Here is a 19,753-nt window from a genome sequence, read left to right as displayed (position 1 = left end):
AAGTGACAGATCCTGTAATCTAAAATGAGAAGTGAAGATGGATGAGACTGGAAGCATAGAGGAGAAAAAGGATGGAACATATCTAAAAATAGACTTTCTAACCTCTCTACATCCTAAGGTTCCTATTCTCATCTGTCCTATTCCCACTTTTTGGTTGTTATTTATTAAACATTCTTGTCCTGCTTTATATCTTACTGCTTTTCAGTCAACAAGTTACAGATGCTACTATGATTCCATCCTGACCTCCCTGGGCAGATGACCTCAACAATATGTCCTGGAACCTCACCTCTCCAGACCCCTACCCTATTAGGAAAAGATAGAAACAGGCTGGGAATATGGATCAACCTGCCAATATCTATGTCCAGTGGAGAAGCAATTACAGAAGCCAGAACTTCCATCTTCTGCACTCCCCAAAACTTTTTAATCCATCTTCCCAGAGAGGGAGAAATGTTAGGACAAATTAACTATAGGGCTCTGAACCCCAATTCCACCATAACCTGAAGCATCTGTCTCCAGGAATTTTGTTTTTGTACCATCACTGAAAGGGAGGCAAATCTGGAAAACACCAGAAGTAGTCAGGCACTGTTTCTCTTATCTGGGAGAGAGGAGAGGAAAAAAGGAAAGATACTTGGCAGTAAAAATAGTTGTAGATGTAACTTAAAAAGGAAGTGAAGGCAGGGCTGTAGAAAAGAATGGGGAAAATATAGATAGATATAGAGATATAGAGATATAGATATCAAATCAACCCATATCTGTAACCTTGGGAGAACTACTTCAGTTTCCAGTAGAGGGGATGAGGACACAGAACTCTGGTAATTGGAGTGGTGTGGAATTATACATCTATTATCTTACAATTTTGTAAATAAATATTAGATAACTAATAAAAAGGGACAGGCTGGGTGGTGGTGCACCTGGTTGAGTGCACATGTTATAATGCACAAGGACATGGTTCAAGCCCCTGGTCCCCACCTGCAAGAGGAAAGTTTTGGGAGTGGTGGTGAAGCAGTGCTGCAGGTGTCTTTCTCCCTTCCTTCCTTCCTTCCTTCCTTCCTTCCTTCCTTCCTTCCTTCCTTCCTTTCTCTCTATCTCTCTCTCTTTCTTTCTCTTTCTCTCTCTTTTTTTGTCTCTTCCTCCTTCTCTATTGCTCCCTAACCTCTTGATTTCTGATTGTCTCTATCCAATAAAAAAGATAATTTTTAAAAAGACTAAAAAGATTTTAAAAAGTGGGAGAAGTGTCAAATGACTAATGGCCCCAGGAGGCCCAGAAATAGGCTCTGAGATAAGGGGACAGTGTTGTAATACCCCAAATAATAAATACATTCCTATCCTTCTATTACCCTCTTCCTGATACATACAGTGAAATGAACCATGAATGTTGAATGAATGGATTGAGTGATTAAGAATTCACATCTGATATGATAACTAAACCCCTGGGGAATCTAAATAGTATTTTCTGAGTTCTAGTATGTCAGCCACTGTTTTAAGCACTAGGAATCCGATGAACTAGACATGGTATCTACCCTCAAGAGGCTTATGCTCACATGGAGGAAGATGTATACAGACCCCAATTATATAAAGTTGATCATTTAAATGAAAGTATGCACAATGTTAAGAGAGGCACAAACTTTCTTGAATCCTCTATATGAGAAGCTACATTGTCTGAGTACTATTCTCTGATTTATGTAAACCGTGGTAAGAATTAATTGTTCCAAGCAATCACCTGTTACTGTACTTGAAAAATATGTGCTGCCTATTAACAATTAGTGAGAAATGTGGAGGAGACCAAGAAATCATTCAATTAAAAAAGGGTGTGACTGATCAGGGAGATAGCATGGTGGTTTTGAAAATATTTTCGTGCCTGAGGCTCTGAAGTCCCAAGCTCAATCTAGGTATCACAATAATGCAGAGTTGAGCAGTGTTCTGTTTTTTTTTTTTTTTTTTTTTAAGTATGGCCAAAGTAGTTAAAAATTATTTAAGAGGGTAGAATTTATGTCGTTGTGGGATCATTCTTCCTAAGAACAGTCTAATAACCTTTTTTTCCCCAGTACATCCAGAGTAGACCTCTTTGAATAACTGTTCCTTTTGTATGAGGAGTAAGAGGTTACCTGGGCTTTGTGGGCCCTTGAAGGTTTATTTATTGTTTCTACTTAAAAATGCAGATTGCCGCCTAGAATGCTCCTAGCTATGACCACAGAATGTGAGCTCAGTCTTACAGGGATGCAGACATTACACAGGTTCCTGCACAGAATATAGGCCCCAGACCAAATCTATAGGGTTTACAGTTAACAATATTTATATACTTTCTCCATATTTAGGAGCTACTCTTTCTTTCTTCTTCTTTTTTTATTTATAAAAAGGAAACACTAACAAAACCATAGGATAAGAGGTGTACAACTCCACACAATTCCCACCTCCAGAACTCTGCATCCTATCCCCTCCCTTGTTAGCTTTCCTATTCTTTAACCCTCTGGGAGTATGGACCCAAGGTCATTATGGGATGCAGAAGGTGGAAGGTCTGTAATTGCTTCCCTGCCGAACATGGGCATTGACAGGTCGATCCATATTCCCAGCCTGCCTCTCTCTTTCCCTGGTGGGGCAGGGTTTTGGGGAATCAGAGCTCTAGGACACATTGATGGGGTTGTCTGTCCAGGGAAGTCTGGTCAGCATCATGCTAGCATCTGGAATCTGGTGGCTGAAAAGAGAGTTAACACATAAAGCCAAACAAGTTGCTGACTAATCATGAACCTAAAGGCTGGAATAGTGCAGATGAAGGGGCGGGGGTGTCTCTGTTCTGTAGATAGCTAGTAGGTATATTTTAGTTATATTCCTAAGGGCCTGTGGCTATACTAGTTGTTTTTTTTTTTTTTTTTGCCTGAGCCTGAAATCCGATATGCAGGTGGATCCAAGTTATTGTCTGGGTAGATGATGTCATAGATGGAAAAGGACAAGAATGCTGGATCAGGGAAGAGAGTAGAGGAACAGGTTTCTAGTCCTATGTATAACTCTAACACCATCTCCCCAGATAATACCTTTGGTTCACCTACATGTTAGCTGTCGGGAGCAGGCAAAATTTAGTAAAATTGTGGTCTCCTTGGAATATACCTAAAATAAACCTACTAGCTTTTTCCAAAACGGAGACCCCCCCAAACCTCATCTGTTACAATATTGCCTTTAGGTTCCTGATTATTAAACAATTTGCTCTGATTTATATCTTAATGCTTTTTCAGACACCAAGTTACAGATGCTACCATGATGCCAATCTAACTTCCCCGGGCAGACAACCTCATCAGTGTGTCCTGGAACCCCACCTCTCCAGAGCCCTACCTCACTAGGAAAAGATAGAAACAGGCTGGGAGTATGGACCAAACTGTCAATGCCCATGTTTAGTGGAAAAGCAATTACAGAAGCCAAACCTTCCACCTTCTGCACCCCATAATGATCCTGGGTCCATGCTCCCAGAGAGATAAAGAATAGGAAAGCTTCCAGTAAAGGGGATGGGATAGGGAACTCTGGTGGTGGGAATTTTGTGGAATTGTACCTGCTTATTCTATGGTCTTGTCAATATTTTTATTTTTATTTTATAAATAAATGTAAAAAATTGATATTAATCCAGGAGGTGGTGCAGGTGTGGTACAGTGGATTTACAAGTGTGAGGTACTGAGTTCATTCCTTAGCACTGCAAATGTCTGAATGGTATTCTGACCTCTCTCACTTTTAATTTATACATCCTGTGAGATAAATAAGCATTTTAAAAAATATAGAAAGAAGGCATCTTGAAAGCTAGTTTGGAGGTTTTTTTTTTTTCCCCCAGAGCACTGCTCAGCTCTGGTTTATGGTGCAGGGCATTGAACCTGGGACTTCAGAGTCTCAGGCATGAAAGTCTCTTTGCATAACCATTATGTTATCTACCCCTGCCCAGAAGGCATCTTATTTTGAGTTAAAAGCAGTGAAGGCCCTTAAGGCTAAAAATGAAGTTTTCGTTTTTCATCTCAGTCCTATCCTCTTTCTCCTAATGGAAAGGTTGGTTACTGCTCCCCTTTTTATGACCTAAAATAATATTTGTGGCGGTTATCACCCTGGGCCAGGCTTATCAGTAAATAGGTCCTCTCTGAGGCTCTCATCTTTACACTCACAGTAACACTGAGATAGCCTCCTCCTTATGTGAAGTTTTCCCTCTTCTATTTCTTTGATGCCCCTGGTGTCTTGGGACAACATACATCTCTTTAGTCTGTGTAACTTTTACTTTGGAATTCACAGCCACGTGAATTCTACAAAAGTATGTTATTGAATTTTAGTTTATTCTTTTGCCTGTCTAATGTTAATCTGCCTGTCTAATGTTAATCAGTCTCAGAACTCAGATTGTGTCCTTGCATATGTATAAATGACTCAATTGTATGACTGCAGAAGTCGCCATCAATAAACCTGGCACCTGGATTTTGTGGAGATTGAAATGGAAATGCACAGAACCAAAAAAAAAAATTGTGGTCTGGGAGGTGGCATAGTGGATAAAGCATTGGATTCTCAAGCATGAGGTCTCTAGTTCAACCCCTGGCAGCACATGTACCTGAGTGATGTCTGGTTCTTTCTCTCTTTCTCATGAATGAATGAATGAATAAATGAATAAATAAATAAATAAATAACAAAGAAAGAAAGGATGATGCTAGCTACTAAATTTAAAAAAAAATTCATGGGACCAAGTCTTCCCAGGGACCAATAACTATGATTTCAGGCCTTGGATTCAGAAGGTAATATTAGGACTTTACCATCATGAAGACATCCCCCCCACTTGTTCATTTTTCTTTTCCTCTTAAAGAATGTTATTAGTTACCTATAGGAAGTAGTTCTTCCTCTATAAGTGGTTTGTATCCTGTTGGTCATTATGCCAGATCTCCTGCATTGCTTAACACTGTGGTCTATTTACATAATCATTGTTTTGCCTGAGACCCACCCTGCCTGCAGGGTATTGGTTTAATCCTCACTGGTTAGATGGAAGCTTGCTACCTTCATGCTCTTTTCTTCTCTCCACCCCCTCTCCTACCCATTTCCTTTTCTGACCTGCCACTTCCGTTTCAGAAGATATAAAGGCATTTTCTCTGATCAATAAAGGCATTACACTGTGTTCCCGCTCAGCCACATGTTCCCAGTATCTAGTTCCTGCGACGCTAGCCTGGCATTTTGGCGCCTACATGAAGATTGAGTTTAGTTATCAGAATCCTGTGTTAGAATCTTTCCATAGTGGTCCAGGAGGTGACACAGTGGCTAAGGCACTAGACTCTCAAGCATGAGGTCCTGAGTTCAATCCCTGGCAGCATATGTACCAGAGAGATGGCGTGATGACCAACAGTATCCCTTTCACAGCACTGCATACACAGCGGGCCACTCAGCTCGATTGCTAAGTGGTTCTTCTAAAGGTCACCTTCAAGACCTCAAATAAAATCTTGTTTTTCATTTGTAGACAAAGCTCTGATTCCTGGCTGAGTGAATACAGTAGTAATTTATTGAATATCTCCAATGAGCCAGATAGCATTTCTGTCCATATTCCATGTGAGAAAGCTAGATTCAAGGGAAATTACTGATCAAAAATCACTTTGCCAGTCAACGGTAAAGACAAATCCAGCTGTGCCTTAGTTTGACCTCTCTGTCCCATATCTTGCCCCCTTTTCTAGACATAAGATTAAACTTGGACCAACATGTGAACTTAGTTGTAGAAAGCTACTGAAATTAGTTTAAAATGACAAAGTTTTGTTGAAAGTATACCTGGGGAGCTTCCAACCCCAAAGCTGACAGAATACTGGATAGAACTCATTCCAGGGGGAAAAAAAACATGTAGTGAATACATCTTCTCTGTCCAAAGGCACCATGTTCTGGGAAAGATGTCAAGAATCAATTTGTTAAATCTCTAGCGTCAAATAAATTGTGACATTTTTGTCTGATACAGAGTTAAGACTAGATATTTTTCACATTTTTTGCATTTTTGGAGTGAAGTCTTGGGGGCCACATCTGTCTTTATTTATATAGCCCTCACTGTGCTTTATAAATAAATAGTACCTAAAGTGAACAAGTGAAAATTATTTTTTCACCTTCTAGGTATTCCTATTCAAATCATATTTATTTTGTAGCTTTAACATTTTTTAAAACATATTATGGCTAAAATAACCCTTTTTTTTGCCTCCAAGGTTAACATTGGGGCTCAATACCAGCACTATGAACCCACAGTTCCTGGTGGCCATTTTTTTCCCATTTTATTGGATAGGACAGAGAGAAATTGAGAAAGGAGAGGGAGAGAGAGAGGGAGGCAAAGAAAGAGAGACACCTGTAGATGCTTGGAAAGTGTCCCCACTGTAGGTGAAGAGCTGGGCTCCAACCCAGATTCTTGTATGGGTCCTTTCACATAGTACTCTGTGCACACCACTGCCCAGCCCCTTAACATTTTTTTTTTTTTAACCAGAGTACTGCTCACAGACAGAAGGAAAGATACCAGCACACCAGAGCTTTCTCCAATGCCATAATTCCTTTCATGTGGTACAAGGGTAGAAATTTCATCCCTGGCAAGGCACATGCCCTGTGAGCTTTCTTTGACATGATGCATCAGTTTTAATTATCATATGGCTCCCTATAAAATTTCATCCTTTTACCAATGTTAATAGGATTTGTAATAACTTTTCAAAATTATTATAATTTGTTTATTGGATAGAGACAGTCAGAAATTGAGAGGGAAGGGAGAGATAGAGAGGGAAAGAGACAGAGAGACACCTGCAATACTGCTTCACCACTTGCAAAGCTTTCCCCTGCAGGTGGGGACCGGGGGCTTGAACACAGGTCCTTGCACATTGTAACGTGTGCTCAACCAGGCATGCCACCACCTGGTCCCCATAACTATTTTAATAACAAAAAAATAATAATAATAAAAAACACAGTATTTATGGCTTTTGCTCACCAAATTTCCAGTTTTATAAAACTTTAGAGTGAAACAGTAGGTGTCAGAGATATATGAGAACTTCAATTAGAAAACAAACAAACCAAAAATCTATACTAAACCTCAGTTTAGCAAAAAAAAAAATTTTTTTAATTTAGAAATTCTTACCTGAGGCGGGAGTCCTTAAAGGTGTCAAGAAACTCAGGGTAGTTCCATTCAATTTTATTCCCTTTACATCTGAGCTCTAGAGTTTGTCCTGCCATCAGACTCAGAGTATCAGCAGGTTTCTGGAAACGACCTTTATCCAGCATTTGCATCATTATAGATGGTGTCTTTGGCACCAGATCAGTTGAGTCCCTTTCCTTTATTTTGGGCATTTTGGGCTTCACCTTTTTGTTTGTAGGCTTGATTCTATTCTCTCCTGGTTCCTTTGGATGCTTGTTCTTGGGGGGATGCTGGCCAGTAGCTAGGAAAAAGCAATGAGCTATTGTGTAATACAAAATATTTAGCATCTAAAACAGATGATATCTTAAAGGCCTCATCTTCATATGTCAATATTATTTTCAGTAATAAATCATGATTTTCTTGATATCATGAACATGGTGACCAAGTAAATGTTGTTGATCCTCCTCCCAAACCACAATCAGAGAAAATTAAAAAACAAACATCTCTGCTGCTAATCCATGATGACTGAGTAGCCCAGGGGCCTATGTATATGAAGGTGGGTAGAATAAACTCATGAATGATTCTCTTAGTTCACTCTATTTATTTTTAGTTTTAAAACAAGTATATTTCAGTTTAAAATCATTCAATTTCACAAAACAGTTTACACATGGGCTAGACTAGTACTTACTAAATGAAGATCCTATCCTTGTTCACACCCTGTCTCATCTCCAAGTTACCACAGAGGACTGTATCAAAGTCTCTCAATGTGTGTTTCTGGTCTCAGCAGCCTTGAGGTTATCATTGTTCATTTTGAACCTTTTTTTTATTATTTGTATTACCTTTATTTATTTATTGAGTAGAGATAGCCAGAAATTGAGAGGAAGGGAGACACACACACACACACACAGAGAGAGACAGAAAGAGACAGAGAAAGACCTGCAGCCCTGCTTCATCACTTGCAAAGCTTCCCCCTGCAGGTGAAGACCGGAGGCTTGAACCCCGATCCTTGCACATTATTAACATGTGTGCTCAACCAGGTGTGCCACCACCTGACCTCTTGAACCTATTATTTAAACACAGGTGCATATAGTCTACAGAAAGTGGAGATAAAATCTGCAAGCAAGAGCACTCAGAAGATTTTTGAACCACAACAAATCTTCGGGCTGGGAGGTGGTGCACCTGGTTAAGCACTCATAACAAATCTTCTCCTAAATGAGTTCCTCCAGAGGAGTCTTCATATGACAGGGACTAACAACATCCAGGTAAAAGACAATACTTAGTAAGGAATAAGTACTAAACCATACTTTTTTTCAGTTTACATATAAATTATCAAAATTCAATAGTCACTATAGCAATAGTTTAGAAGTCAGCCAATAAAAAATAAAAATAAATAAGTAAAAATAAAAAGTAATTGGATGAGTATTTTCTCAGCAACATCATAGAGAATTTCTAGCAAATGGTAATGATAAAAACTGCTTTAAAGAACTCGGACTGGGTTTGGTGTATTGCATGAAAGTAAAGAACTGTGGGGCATGGGGGAGGGGATTTCAAGTCCTGGTGCATGATGGTGGAGGATTACCTGACCTGGGGGGTGATTGTGTTTTGCAGAAAACTGAGAAAAAAAAATATATATATCTTGCTTCAGGATCCTTGCTTTATCCTTATTCCTTTCCATTCTAAATATGATGTGTCTTGGTGTCTTTACGTCTGGGTTAATTCTGTTGGGACCCCCTGGGCTTCTTGAACCTTTATGTCTTTTATGTTGTCTAGACTAGGGAAGTTCTCATCTATTATTATTATTATCCTGTAGGATGCTTTCTTCCTCTCCCTCTCTTTATTCCTCTTATAGGCCTATAATGTGTATATTATTTCTTTTGAAGTCATACCATATGTCTCTGGACTTCTTTTGTGGTTCATTTCCCCAATGTTTCTTCTTGTTTTAATCATTGCATATAGTGTGTTATGAGGTCCCTCTCTCAGTACTTTTCAATCCACTGGTCACTCTTGCCTGGATTGATGTGTCTAAGTAAGGTACTTAAAGAGTTCACAGTTATGGAAATTAACAGTTGTTTCAATGTTATCTCAATCCCTGAGTTGAAGCACAGTGGCTGTTAAAACCTCTTTTGTTCTTTTTTTTCCCCCTGTAGTCTATGGGAGCCTGGTGGCTTTTTACCTATAAGTAGGTTTTTTTTTTTTTTTAGCTTAATTACTCACTCCTGACCAAGAAATAAAGTGGGGTGGGGGAGAGATAGCACTGTGTTTATGCAAAAAGACTACCATGCCCCAAGAATCCAAAGCCCTGGGATCAATTCAGCTTCTCTACCAGCAGCCAGAGCCAAGCCGAGCAACACTGCTTGACCTTGTGAGTTTCTAAACAAGTCCCATTTATAGTCTGTGGGTTCTGAGGCAATTATTCACCATGTTCTCATCAGGAGAACAATGTGGAAAGGCTCCCACTATAGAGCCCCACCTCTAGACCACTGGATTGTATATCTTCTCCTGAGTTTCCTGGTCAGTTCTCTACCCTCCCCCCATGTCAGCACAGGGACTCCTCCTGCTGCTCCAGCCTCTGAGGTAAGTAGCAATGGAGACTCAAGTTTGCTTTTGGTGAGTCTTAGGGGAGTCCTCTCCTCTCTTCAGCAGTATTTTTGTTGGTAAAACAGACTGAAGGTAGCTCCTCAACTGGCAAACTGCCAGTAGATACAGGCTTTAGCCCTAGTAATCTCTCCTTAGGCTCCTCTCTGTGTCCATGTGTTTGTAATCACATGTGACTTGGTGGGTTCCCAAAGTAGTCCTAGTCTCATTGTTACAATTTCAAGTGATCTTTGATATTCCTAGTTGACCAGGGAGAGGAGAGGAGAGAAATATAGCTGCTGCTACTTTCATATTTATCTTTTAAAACAGTAAAAATAAAGTTTCAAAATTTTAAAGAAATCATCCAAAGCCAAATAGTGAATGTACAAGAGTGGAAAGATCTCCTGACTCCTGTACCTAATGCTTATTTCAATATAAGTAGATGGATGTGACAGTGATCTGGCTATGACATGTGTCACCTCATTGATCCCCAGGGTTGATTTGGCTGATCTGGCTGGCTAGATAGGTGTCCCCTTCCTCCCTCACTGCTCCATGTGTGTCCAACTGTGCGCTTGATGGAAGAGGATTGTCTTCGCCAATAGAGATGGACCAGTCTTCGCTTGAGGGTATATGAATAGCTGCGTTCCCCTGCTAGTGCCTCCAAACTGAGATTCAGTGGTGTAATAATGAAATGGGCTTCCTTTGTGTGTTGCTTTTTGACATTTGAAACAGGACCCATTTAGACTTCACTCTTAGTTCAGCCTATCTCAGACTTTGACATTAATCTCACTCTGAGCTCAGAATCCACCAATTTCTCAGGATGCTGCTTCATTTGGGCTCATGTATCTTGCTTCTTTAGCTCTGCTCTTTTGCAATTCAGGGCTATGTTTCTGGCCCTTGTGTCTTACCAGTTATGTGGCCACAAGACATTATTTAGGCTCTCTGTTCTAATCCGCAAATTAAGGATTTTGTGGGATTAATGATTAGCTCATGGGCTGTTGTGGGAAGTTAATGAGTTAATATGTTTTAAATGGTTATACAGTGCTAGCTAAGTGCTACTAGTTTTTTTTTAAAATATTTATTTATTTCCTTTTTGTTGCCCTTGTTTCCATTGTTGTAGTTATTGTTGTTGATGTCGTCATTGTTGGATAGGACAGAGAGAAATGGAGAGAGGAGGGGAAGACAGAGGGGGAAAGAAAGACAGACATCTGCAGACCTGTTTCACCACCTGTGAAGCTACTCCTCTGCAGGTGGGGAGCCAGGGGCTTGAACCTGGATCCTTAGGCTGGTTCTTGCACTTTGCATCACGTGCGCTTAACCCACTGTGCTACCGCCCGACTCCTAGGTGCTACTAGTTTGAGGATTGTCTCAATCACATCTCCTGATGAACTCCATAGTAAACTGATGATAGAGGCAAAGCAGCTTTCTAATTTATAGGCAAAACTCTTCCTAATTTACACATGGAAAACACTGAGATTACAATTAAAGTAGCTCCCCACAGGCCATTAGAAGGTAATAATAAGTTAAAACTCCCAGTCAAGAGTTTTCTGTAGCTTATGCTGTTGCTTTTGATATTCATGTTGTTCGTTTAGCGATTACATATTGTAGCAGTTTCCCATTTTTGGTTGTTGTTTTCTTGCACAAACTTCACGCACAGGGTCACTGTCTGAGAGGCTTCTTTGTTAGATAGATCCTAGGCTTTGACAATGGGTTCCAAGTTAAATAAAACTTGATGTGAGGGATGGCACAATCATACTTGTAGGGCTGTAGCTGCTTTGCCAAGACATACACGAGAATCCCCAAGTGAGGAGATGCGCATCTCCAAAATGAATGGATAAATGTTACAAAGTGAGAAGTAAGCAGAACAAAAGATTAATTCTTTAGAATCCACTGAGAATTACAATTGGTCTGTATTCAGTAACAGTGGCCTGGCTATTGATCTCTAGTTCTACAGATTTTGTTGGAGGAGAAAATAGATTCATTGGACAAGTCATTGGCTGCTGCTTACATGAAGAATAGAAAAATCTAATCCTTAAACAATACTTTCTTATTTATTTCATGAGAGAGGCCAGAACACTGCTTAGGCAAGTGTAGTGCTGAGGACTGAACCTGGGGCCTCAGGCATCTAAGGCCAGAACAGAAATTATTTTTTTAAATTTTTTTAATATTTATTTTATTTATTTATTCCCTTTTGTTGCCCTTGTTGTTTTATTGTTGTAGTTATTATTGATGTTGTCGTTGTTGGATAGGACAGAGAGAAATGGAGAGAGGAGGGGAAGACAGAGAGGAGGAGAGAAAGACACCTGCAGACCTGCTTCACCGCCTGTGAAGCGACTCCCCTGCAGGTGGGGAGCCGGGGCTCAAACCGGGATCCTTATGCCGGTCCTTGTGCTTTGCGCCACCTGCGCTTAACCCTCTGCTCTACAGCCCGACTCCCCAGAACAGAAATTTTTTTTGTTTATTCCACTGGAGCTTGGTGTCTATGCTATTCCCCTACTCCCAACATACTCTCTTCTTTTAAAAAAATATTTATTTATGTGGGTCGGGCGGTGGCACAGTGGGTTAAGCGCATGTGGCGCAAAGCGCAGGAACTGGAGTAAGGATCCCGGTTCGAGCCCCCGGCTCCCCACCTGCAGGGGAGTCGCTTCACAGGCGGTGAAGCAGGTCTGCAGGTGTCTATCTTTCTCTCCCCTTCTCTGTCTTCCCCTCCTCTCTCCATTTCTCTCTGTCCTATCCAACAACGAATTGCGTCAACAAGGGCAATAATAATAACCACAACGAAGCTACAACAAGGGCAACAAAAGGGGGAAAAAATGGCCTCCAGGAGTGGTGGATTCATGGTGCAGGCACCGAGCCCAGCAATAACCCTGGAGGAGGAAAAAAAAACTTATTTATTCCCTTTTGTTGCCCTTGTTTTATTGTTGTAGTTATTATTGTTGTTGTCATTGTTGGATAGGACAGAGAGAAATGGAGAGAGGAGGGGAAGACAGAGAGGGGGAGAGAAAGACAGACACCTGTGGACCTGTTTAACTGCTTGTAAAGTGACTCCCCTGCATGTGGGGAGCTGGGGGCTCAAACCCGGATCCTTATGCGGGTCCTTGCGCTTTGTGCCATGTGCGCTTAACATGCTGTGCTACCGCCCAACTCTCCAACATACTCTTTTTTATGGGAATATAATATTTCTGTTTGTTTATTTGTTTTTACTTTTTTCAATATAATGAGAGAATAGAAAGAGAGGCAGAGTAAAAAAGGACACAGCATTATTCCATCACTCATTAAGCTTCCCTTTATCATGTAAATTATAGCGTGCACTCTACCAGGTAAGCCATCTCCCAGCCCCTCCCTCCCAAATTGCTGTTTTAAGGATATTAAACTGAAACAGAGTAGGCAGATATTTTGGAGTGGGGTATGAGAAGAGAACAGGGAAAGAAAATGTTCCCTACTTTCATCATCTTTTCTACCTTCTCAGCCTCTATTGTTGCAAAAAAAAAAAAAGTTCCTGTGAGGTGTTTTATGGAGAATGGAAAAATGCACGAATGAATGTTTCTGTTAAAAAAAAAATTCATTGGGGAACCCACAGCTACTCAACAAATGTAGTTGTTTTCAGATTACCTTTCTTTAGACATTTCCACATAACTGTTCACAGAGAGTATAACAAATAATTGAAGGCTGGGGGCTGGGCAGTACCACATTGGGTTAAGCACATATGGTATGAAACGCAGGGACTACCTCAAGGATCCTGGTTTGAGCCCCTGACTCCCCAACTGTAGGGGAGTCGCTTCACAAGCCGTAGAGCAGTTCTGCAGGTGTCTTTTTTTTTTTCCTTCTGGGGTTATTGCTGGGGCTCGGTGCCAGCACCACGAATCCACTGCTCCTGGAGGCTTCCCCCCCTTTGTTGCCTTTGTTGTTTTTTATGGGTGTTGTGGTTATTATTGCTGTTGTTGTTGTTATTAATGTAATTGTTGTTGGATAGGACAGAGAGAAATGGAGAGAGGAGGGGAAGACAGAGAGGGAGAGAGAAAGATAGGCAGACACCTGCAGACCTGCCTCACCACTAATGAAGCGATCCCCTGCAGGTGGGGAGCCAGGGGCTCAAACCAGGATCCTTATGCCAGTCCTTGCACTTCGCACTATGTGCGTTTAACCTGCTATGTTACCGCCCGACCCCTGGGTGTCTTTTTATCCTCTCTCTGTCTTCCCTTCCTCTCTCAATTTCTCCCTAGCCTATCCAACAACAGCAATGGGAAAAATGGTGATCAGAAGTAGTGGATTCGTAGTGCCAGCACTGAGCCCCAGTGATAACCCTGAAGCCTATATATATATATATATATATATATATATATATATATATAAAATTTCACTAGCATCAAAACACCAATACACAAAAACTAATGCCCTGCCAACATGTACCTATGGTAGGCACAGAGCCTTCAGCTTCTGCAAGGGGGTGCTTCACAAGTGGTGAAGCAGGCCTACAGATGTTTATCTTTCTCTCCCCCTCTCTATCTTCCTCTCCCCTCTCAATTTCTCTGTCCTATCCAATAAAATGGAAAAAATGGCCATCAGGAGCAGAGGACTCTTAGTATAAACACTAAGCCCCAACAATAACCCTGGAGGAAAAAAAAATAGCTGCGGGTCTTTGCCACTAGTGTGTTTACATGCTATCTCCAGGGTGATAGCACACTGAGAGTGCACAGGATTTGTATTCCAGAGCTCCCAGGTTCAATCCTTGGCATGGTATATGGCATAGTTTATAATGAGGGTGAACTGACAATACAGTTCACGTGGAAGGGTACCTGCTTTGCTATGTGTACACCAGTTCAAGCCTGGCCCCCACAACACTGGGGGGAAGCTGCAATGTTGTGGTGTCTTTACTTCTCTGTTTCTATCTATCATAAAAAGTTTTCTCAGAGAGGTGAAACCCTGTTGACAATAGCCAGAAATATTTAGAGGCCCGAGAGATAGCTCATCTGCTGGAGTGTATGCCTTATCATATATACAGTCCAAACCTGAGCCGCTAGCACAGCATATGAGAGAGTAGGTGCACTAGGTGGAAACTTCTGTGCTGTGGTGGTTATCCTCTCTCTGTAATAGTCAGTTTGGAGTAGCAAAATCACACATGTGCAAAGACATGGCATGCTAAGAAATAGTTTTAAAAAGTGAAATATTTGCAGGACAAGGAGATAGTACGGTGGTAGCTCATCAGACTTTACTGCCTGAGGCCTTTAGAGATTTAACCCCTGACAATGTGCTCTGGCCTCCCTTTCTCTCATTTTTTCTCATGAAAAGAAAATTAAAAAATATCTGGGTATCCCATTGCTTACCAGGCACTTTCTCTTGGAAAGCTAACAGGCATATCAAAACGAATAAATTCACATTGAACTCTAATGCCCTTTCTAAAAGGTTTCTCCTCCTCCAGCCCCTATGTTCCTTTATCAGTAAATCTCAACTCAGTTCACATATTTGCTTAAGACAAAAACTTCAGTTACTTATGGCTTTTTTTCTTTTTCTTATTTATTTATTTATTTACTTATTTATTTATTCCCTTTTGTTGCCCTTGTTGCTTTATTGTTGTAGTTATTATTAATGTGGTTGTTGTTGGATAGGACAGAGAGAAATGGAGAGAGGAGGGGAAGACAGAGAAGGGAAAGAAAAAGATAGACACCTGCAGACCAGCTTCGCCACTTGTAAAGCAACTCCCCTGCAGGTAGAGAGTGGGGGCTCAAACCGGGATGCTTACTCTGGTCCTTGCGCTTCGTGCCATGTGCGGTTAACCCGCTGAGCTACTGCCCGACTCCCTTTTTTCTTTTTCTTTCCTAAACCAAATCTAATCCAGTAGCAAATCTTCGACTTCACCTTTAAATTGAGCATAAACCTCATCTTTCTTACTACTACTCTGGATTAAGCAACTTTTCACATGATCTATAAGAGATATAGAACTCAGGGCTGGGTGGGTGGCCTGTGAGGCTTTTCTTTCAAGAACCTGAAGCATTTGCTTCTCTCCAGGAATGTCTGTGACCCTCCCAACAAACTCACACTCTCATTCCCTTCCATCCTCTTACCCTGTGTTTGGTTAAGTTGTGTCCACTTCCCGCAAAAGACACATCAGTTATCAATATCATAAACCCTGGGACATATGATTATGACTTTATTTGGAAATAGAACATCTCATGGTGTGATCAAGATGGGGTCATTAAGATAGGCTCTAATTCTATGTGATTGGCATCCTTAAAAGTAAAGAAGAAAAAGATGGGTGGTGATGCACCTGGTTGAGAGCACACATTACTATTCATAAGGATCCTGGTTCTATCCCCCACTCCCTACCTGCAGAGAGTAAGCTTCAGAGTGGTGAAGCAGTGTTGAATATGCCTCTCTCTATCCCTATCTTCTCCTCCCTCCTCAATTTCTCTCTGTTCTATCAAGTGTGTGTGTGTGTGTGTGTGTGTGTGTGTGTGTGTGTGTGTGTAAAAATGCTCTAAAAGCAGTGGAATCAGTATGCAGGCACAGAGACCCAAAGGTAACACTAGCAACAATAAAAAGGAAGAAAGAAAAAGAGAGAGAGAAGGAGAGAAAGAAAGGAAGGAAGGAAGGAAGGAAGGAAGGAAGAAAGAAAGAAAGAAAGAAAGAAAGAAAGAAAGAAAGAAAGCTCCACACAGAGGAAACACTATTTAGATAGGAAACACAAAAAGCAAAAACAACCAAGTAACAATAGAGACAGATTCGGGTGATGCAACTACAAAGCAAGGGATGCCAAGGATTAGCAGCTACCAGCAGAAGCCAGGGAGAGATAACACTTTAATTCACCCTCCAGCCTGTTCAGAGAATATCTCCTCCCTTCTCTCTCTGTCTAACTGGTACCAGACATCAAACTCAGGTTTCAGAAGCATGCTCTTTCCCACTAAATCAGCTCCCTAGTCCCTAACCGTCTGCAGGGCTAACCCACCTGGTAGCACACTCTGATGACTGATTCTTCATTCCACTCATCACCTTCTGAAATTTGATCCTTACTTTATCTGTCCTCAAGGAAAGGTTTTACAACCTTGCCTGGGAGAAACCGTTCACCCTCAGCACATTATTCACTCCCCTGACCAGCACACTGCCTGATCTCTTTCTACTATTCACATCGTTTTTTCGGGTTGTAAACATCAAAGACTATTTTATTTGCCAAACACACAAAATAATATTTTAAAAGCCTCAAAACATTCATGACTTACACTCAATAAGGAGACCCCACTGGATATACCATATCCCAATTCCAATCACACTCCTTTATAAACTAATCCCAGTGACCTGTTCCTGACCCTACTGCCAATGCCCATGTTCTGCAGTTACAGAATTACAGAAACCAGACCTTCCACCTTCTGCATCCCACAATGACCTTGGGTCCATACTCCCAGAGGGTTAAAGAATAGGAAAGCTATCAGGGCAGGGGATGGGATATGGAGGTCTGGTGGTGGGAACTGTGTGGAGTTGTACCCCTCTTATCCTATGATTTTGTCAATGTTTCCTTTTTATAAATAAAAAAGAAAAAAGAAAAAAGAAAGAAAAATAAATCTTCATAGGTTTAGAAAAAGTTATTCAAGCAATAACGTAGATTTGCTTTCTACCTATGTGTTTATTATTTTGTTCATAGTCCTCTATATATATGTATATATATTATACACATATGTACATATATATGCATACTATGGTTTTGTTTTTTAAAGTCAGAGGTCTCTTTCTGAACTTACGTGAATTGGATACTCATGTGACAGGGCTATTTAAAATTAGTCTAGCCATCTATCTCACTCAGAAAATGATACCAAATACTCCTTTTCCATCAGTACAGTAGTCTTATACAAGGACTTGCCAGGAACACTTTAATATCAAATTTTACGACATGAAGTCATGCCAACTGCTCCTGGGTAATAATACCTGTTGTTCCTGAGTGGGAGCACATCCTCCATTTTACTAAGAAAGACTCTCAGCTTAAGGGGCCTCATGCTTAGTTTTAAGTCTTCAACCATCCTGGACGTTGCAAATTTGACTCCCTCCCTCCCCTTTTGTTAGTTTATTTATTTATTTTTATGAATGCTTCTTTTTTTCACAGGAAAGAAAGGGTCTGATCAGGAGTAGTGGGTAAAATGTGAGCCAGGTTAAACTGACTCCAGTGTGAGGTTGCATAATAGCATAAGTTGCTTTTCAGTTACAAGCTAAGCAGAAACTGTGGCGTAGCTGAGGAATTCCAAGGGAGGTTTGAGGATATCAGGATATACCCAGACTCCATTTATATAGTAGAAATAACACCAATCTGATAAATAATGGAATCAATAAGACAAATGCAAACAATAATATATACTTATGGATATAGATAGACCAACAATGCATGTGCACGTGAACATATAAAGTCTAATCCTGTGACTCTATTTCTAAAACAGACACACTTGCTCCAGACAGGCACACATTCAAAAAAAAAAAAAAAAAAAAAAAGCAGAGGCTCTCTGTACCAAAAAACTCATTTTTTTCCCATCTTTTTCCATCTAAATAAGAACTGTGACAGATGCGAGTCTTTACTCGTTCTGAGATTTAATACACATAACTAACTGCTCTCAAATTTAAGTAGATCTTGCAGGATTGGTGCCCAGTCTGGTATATGGCGCAAACCCAGAACTGAGAATGTAAGGAGAAAGCTTTGCAGATTACAAAAGAACCAGCAATTTGCCTTGCTGAGATGGCACACGCCCTCAGCAGAAATCTCAGGGGCGAAAGCAGCACTGAGGTGGAAGTGCTCAGGCGCCACCTCCCAGACTGACACGTTGACATGGGAGGCTGGACCAGCTCTTGCTTGGGGATGCTCTGTGTGCCAACCAAAGTTGGAAAGGTCAAGGTGAAAGAGTCAGGGTAGTTGCTATGGTATCCGAGGGTTCCCAAGGGGTTAGAGAGGGGGAGGTTATGTAGCCCTACTAGGAGGGGGCAGGTGCACTGGGGGCAGGGATAATGCCAGGAGGTTAAAAAAGAAAAATTCAGGAAGGACTGGTTGGAGGCGGAGTTGGAGTCTGGGGATTGGAGTTAACGACAGGGCTGCCCTCACCCAAAGTTACTCACCATCCTCAAGGGTTTCATGCACCAGCAGAAGACCAAGCAGCAGCCAAACCTTCATCTTCCGGGCAAGAGCCAAGAGGCACAGGGAAAGTGAGTCCGAGGTGCGTGAAGGCAGTGCTGGGCAGGGGCAGAGGCGCAGGGGGAGGGGCGCGGGCAAGGGGCACCGCCTTGGGGCGGGCGGTCTGGGACGCCACAACTGGAGGATTCGGTTTCATAAGGAAGAACACAGTTTTTAGGGAAAAGTTGGGGGATTTTTTTTTTTTTATTACAGTTTTATAAGTAATGTGATCTCTCCTGCCCCCTGGTGGAACAGTGAAACATAGCACCCCCAATGCTTCTAGCGTTTGCCCTTCTTACCCCCAATGCTGAGAGAAAGGGTTAGGGGTGAAATAAGGGTATCTATAATCAGTTATTCTCAGATTGCCCAAAACCTCTAAGTTTTTATCAAGTTTATCAACTTCGGGAAGGCCCAGAGTAAAGCTGAGGGTATGGATGGACTCACAGTTAACCAAAATTATCCAAATGTCACCACATTTCACACTGTCAGGTGAAACCTGTGCTCTGTGGTTAAGTGCCCCCTAAACATTGCTGTCTGTTCTCAGAGAAGATCTTTCACTTGCACTAGCAAGACCATTCCCATCGTTTATTCTTGCTGTTCCCATCTGTTTGGCTAGAGGTGGGCTTTGTAACCAGTCCTGCTACACAAGACATCTCTTCTGCAGTTAGAGCCCTGGGATTCCCACATGGGGGTGGGCAGGAAGACTTCTCTGTCATCAGAAAAAGCCACAGCTTACAAACTCTTTAGTGTCTGGAAAAGATTTTTTTTTCAGACTTTCTTTTTAAAAAATTTATTTATTTTCCCTTTTGTTGCCCTTGTTGTTTTTCATTTGTGTTGTAGTTACTGTTGTTGTTATTGATATTGTCATAGTTAGATAGGACAGTGAGAAATGGAGAGAGGAGGGGAAGACAGAGAAGGGAGATAAAGATAGACACCTGCAGACCTGCTTCACTGCCTGT

At 41.2% G+C, this 19,753-nt stretch overlaps 1 protein-coding gene across 1 annotated transcript in view; it reads right to left on the bottom strand.

Moving 5' to 3' along the window:
• The window catches only part of PDGFRL (platelet derived growth factor receptor like), a 55,111-nt gene extending 36,010 nt beyond the window's left edge, over window positions 1-19,101 (bottom strand). The window contains exons 1-2 of the mRNA XM_007516300.3: window positions 18,740-19,101; window positions 7,085-7,382 (exon numbers count right to left, since the gene is read on the bottom strand). Coding sequence (XP_007516362.2) covers window positions 7,085-7,382; window positions 18,740-18,794 — 353 coding nt within the window. The 5' untranslated portion in view covers window positions 18,795-19,101. The remainder of the gene's footprint in view (window positions 1-7,084; window positions 7,383-18,739) is intronic.
• Window positions 19,102-19,753: the final 652 nt, after the last annotated feature.

This window comes from Erinaceus europaeus, chromosome 2 (genome assembly GCF_950295315.1).
Source record: "Erinaceus europaeus chromosome 2, mEriEur2.1, whole genome shotgun sequence".
Classification (NCBI taxonomy): Eukaryota; Metazoa; Chordata; class Mammalia; order Eulipotyphla; family Erinaceidae; genus Erinaceus; species Erinaceus europaeus.
The sequence above is the reverse complement of the archived record's forward strand: the minus strand, read 5'-3'. Positions and strand labels throughout refer to the sequence as shown.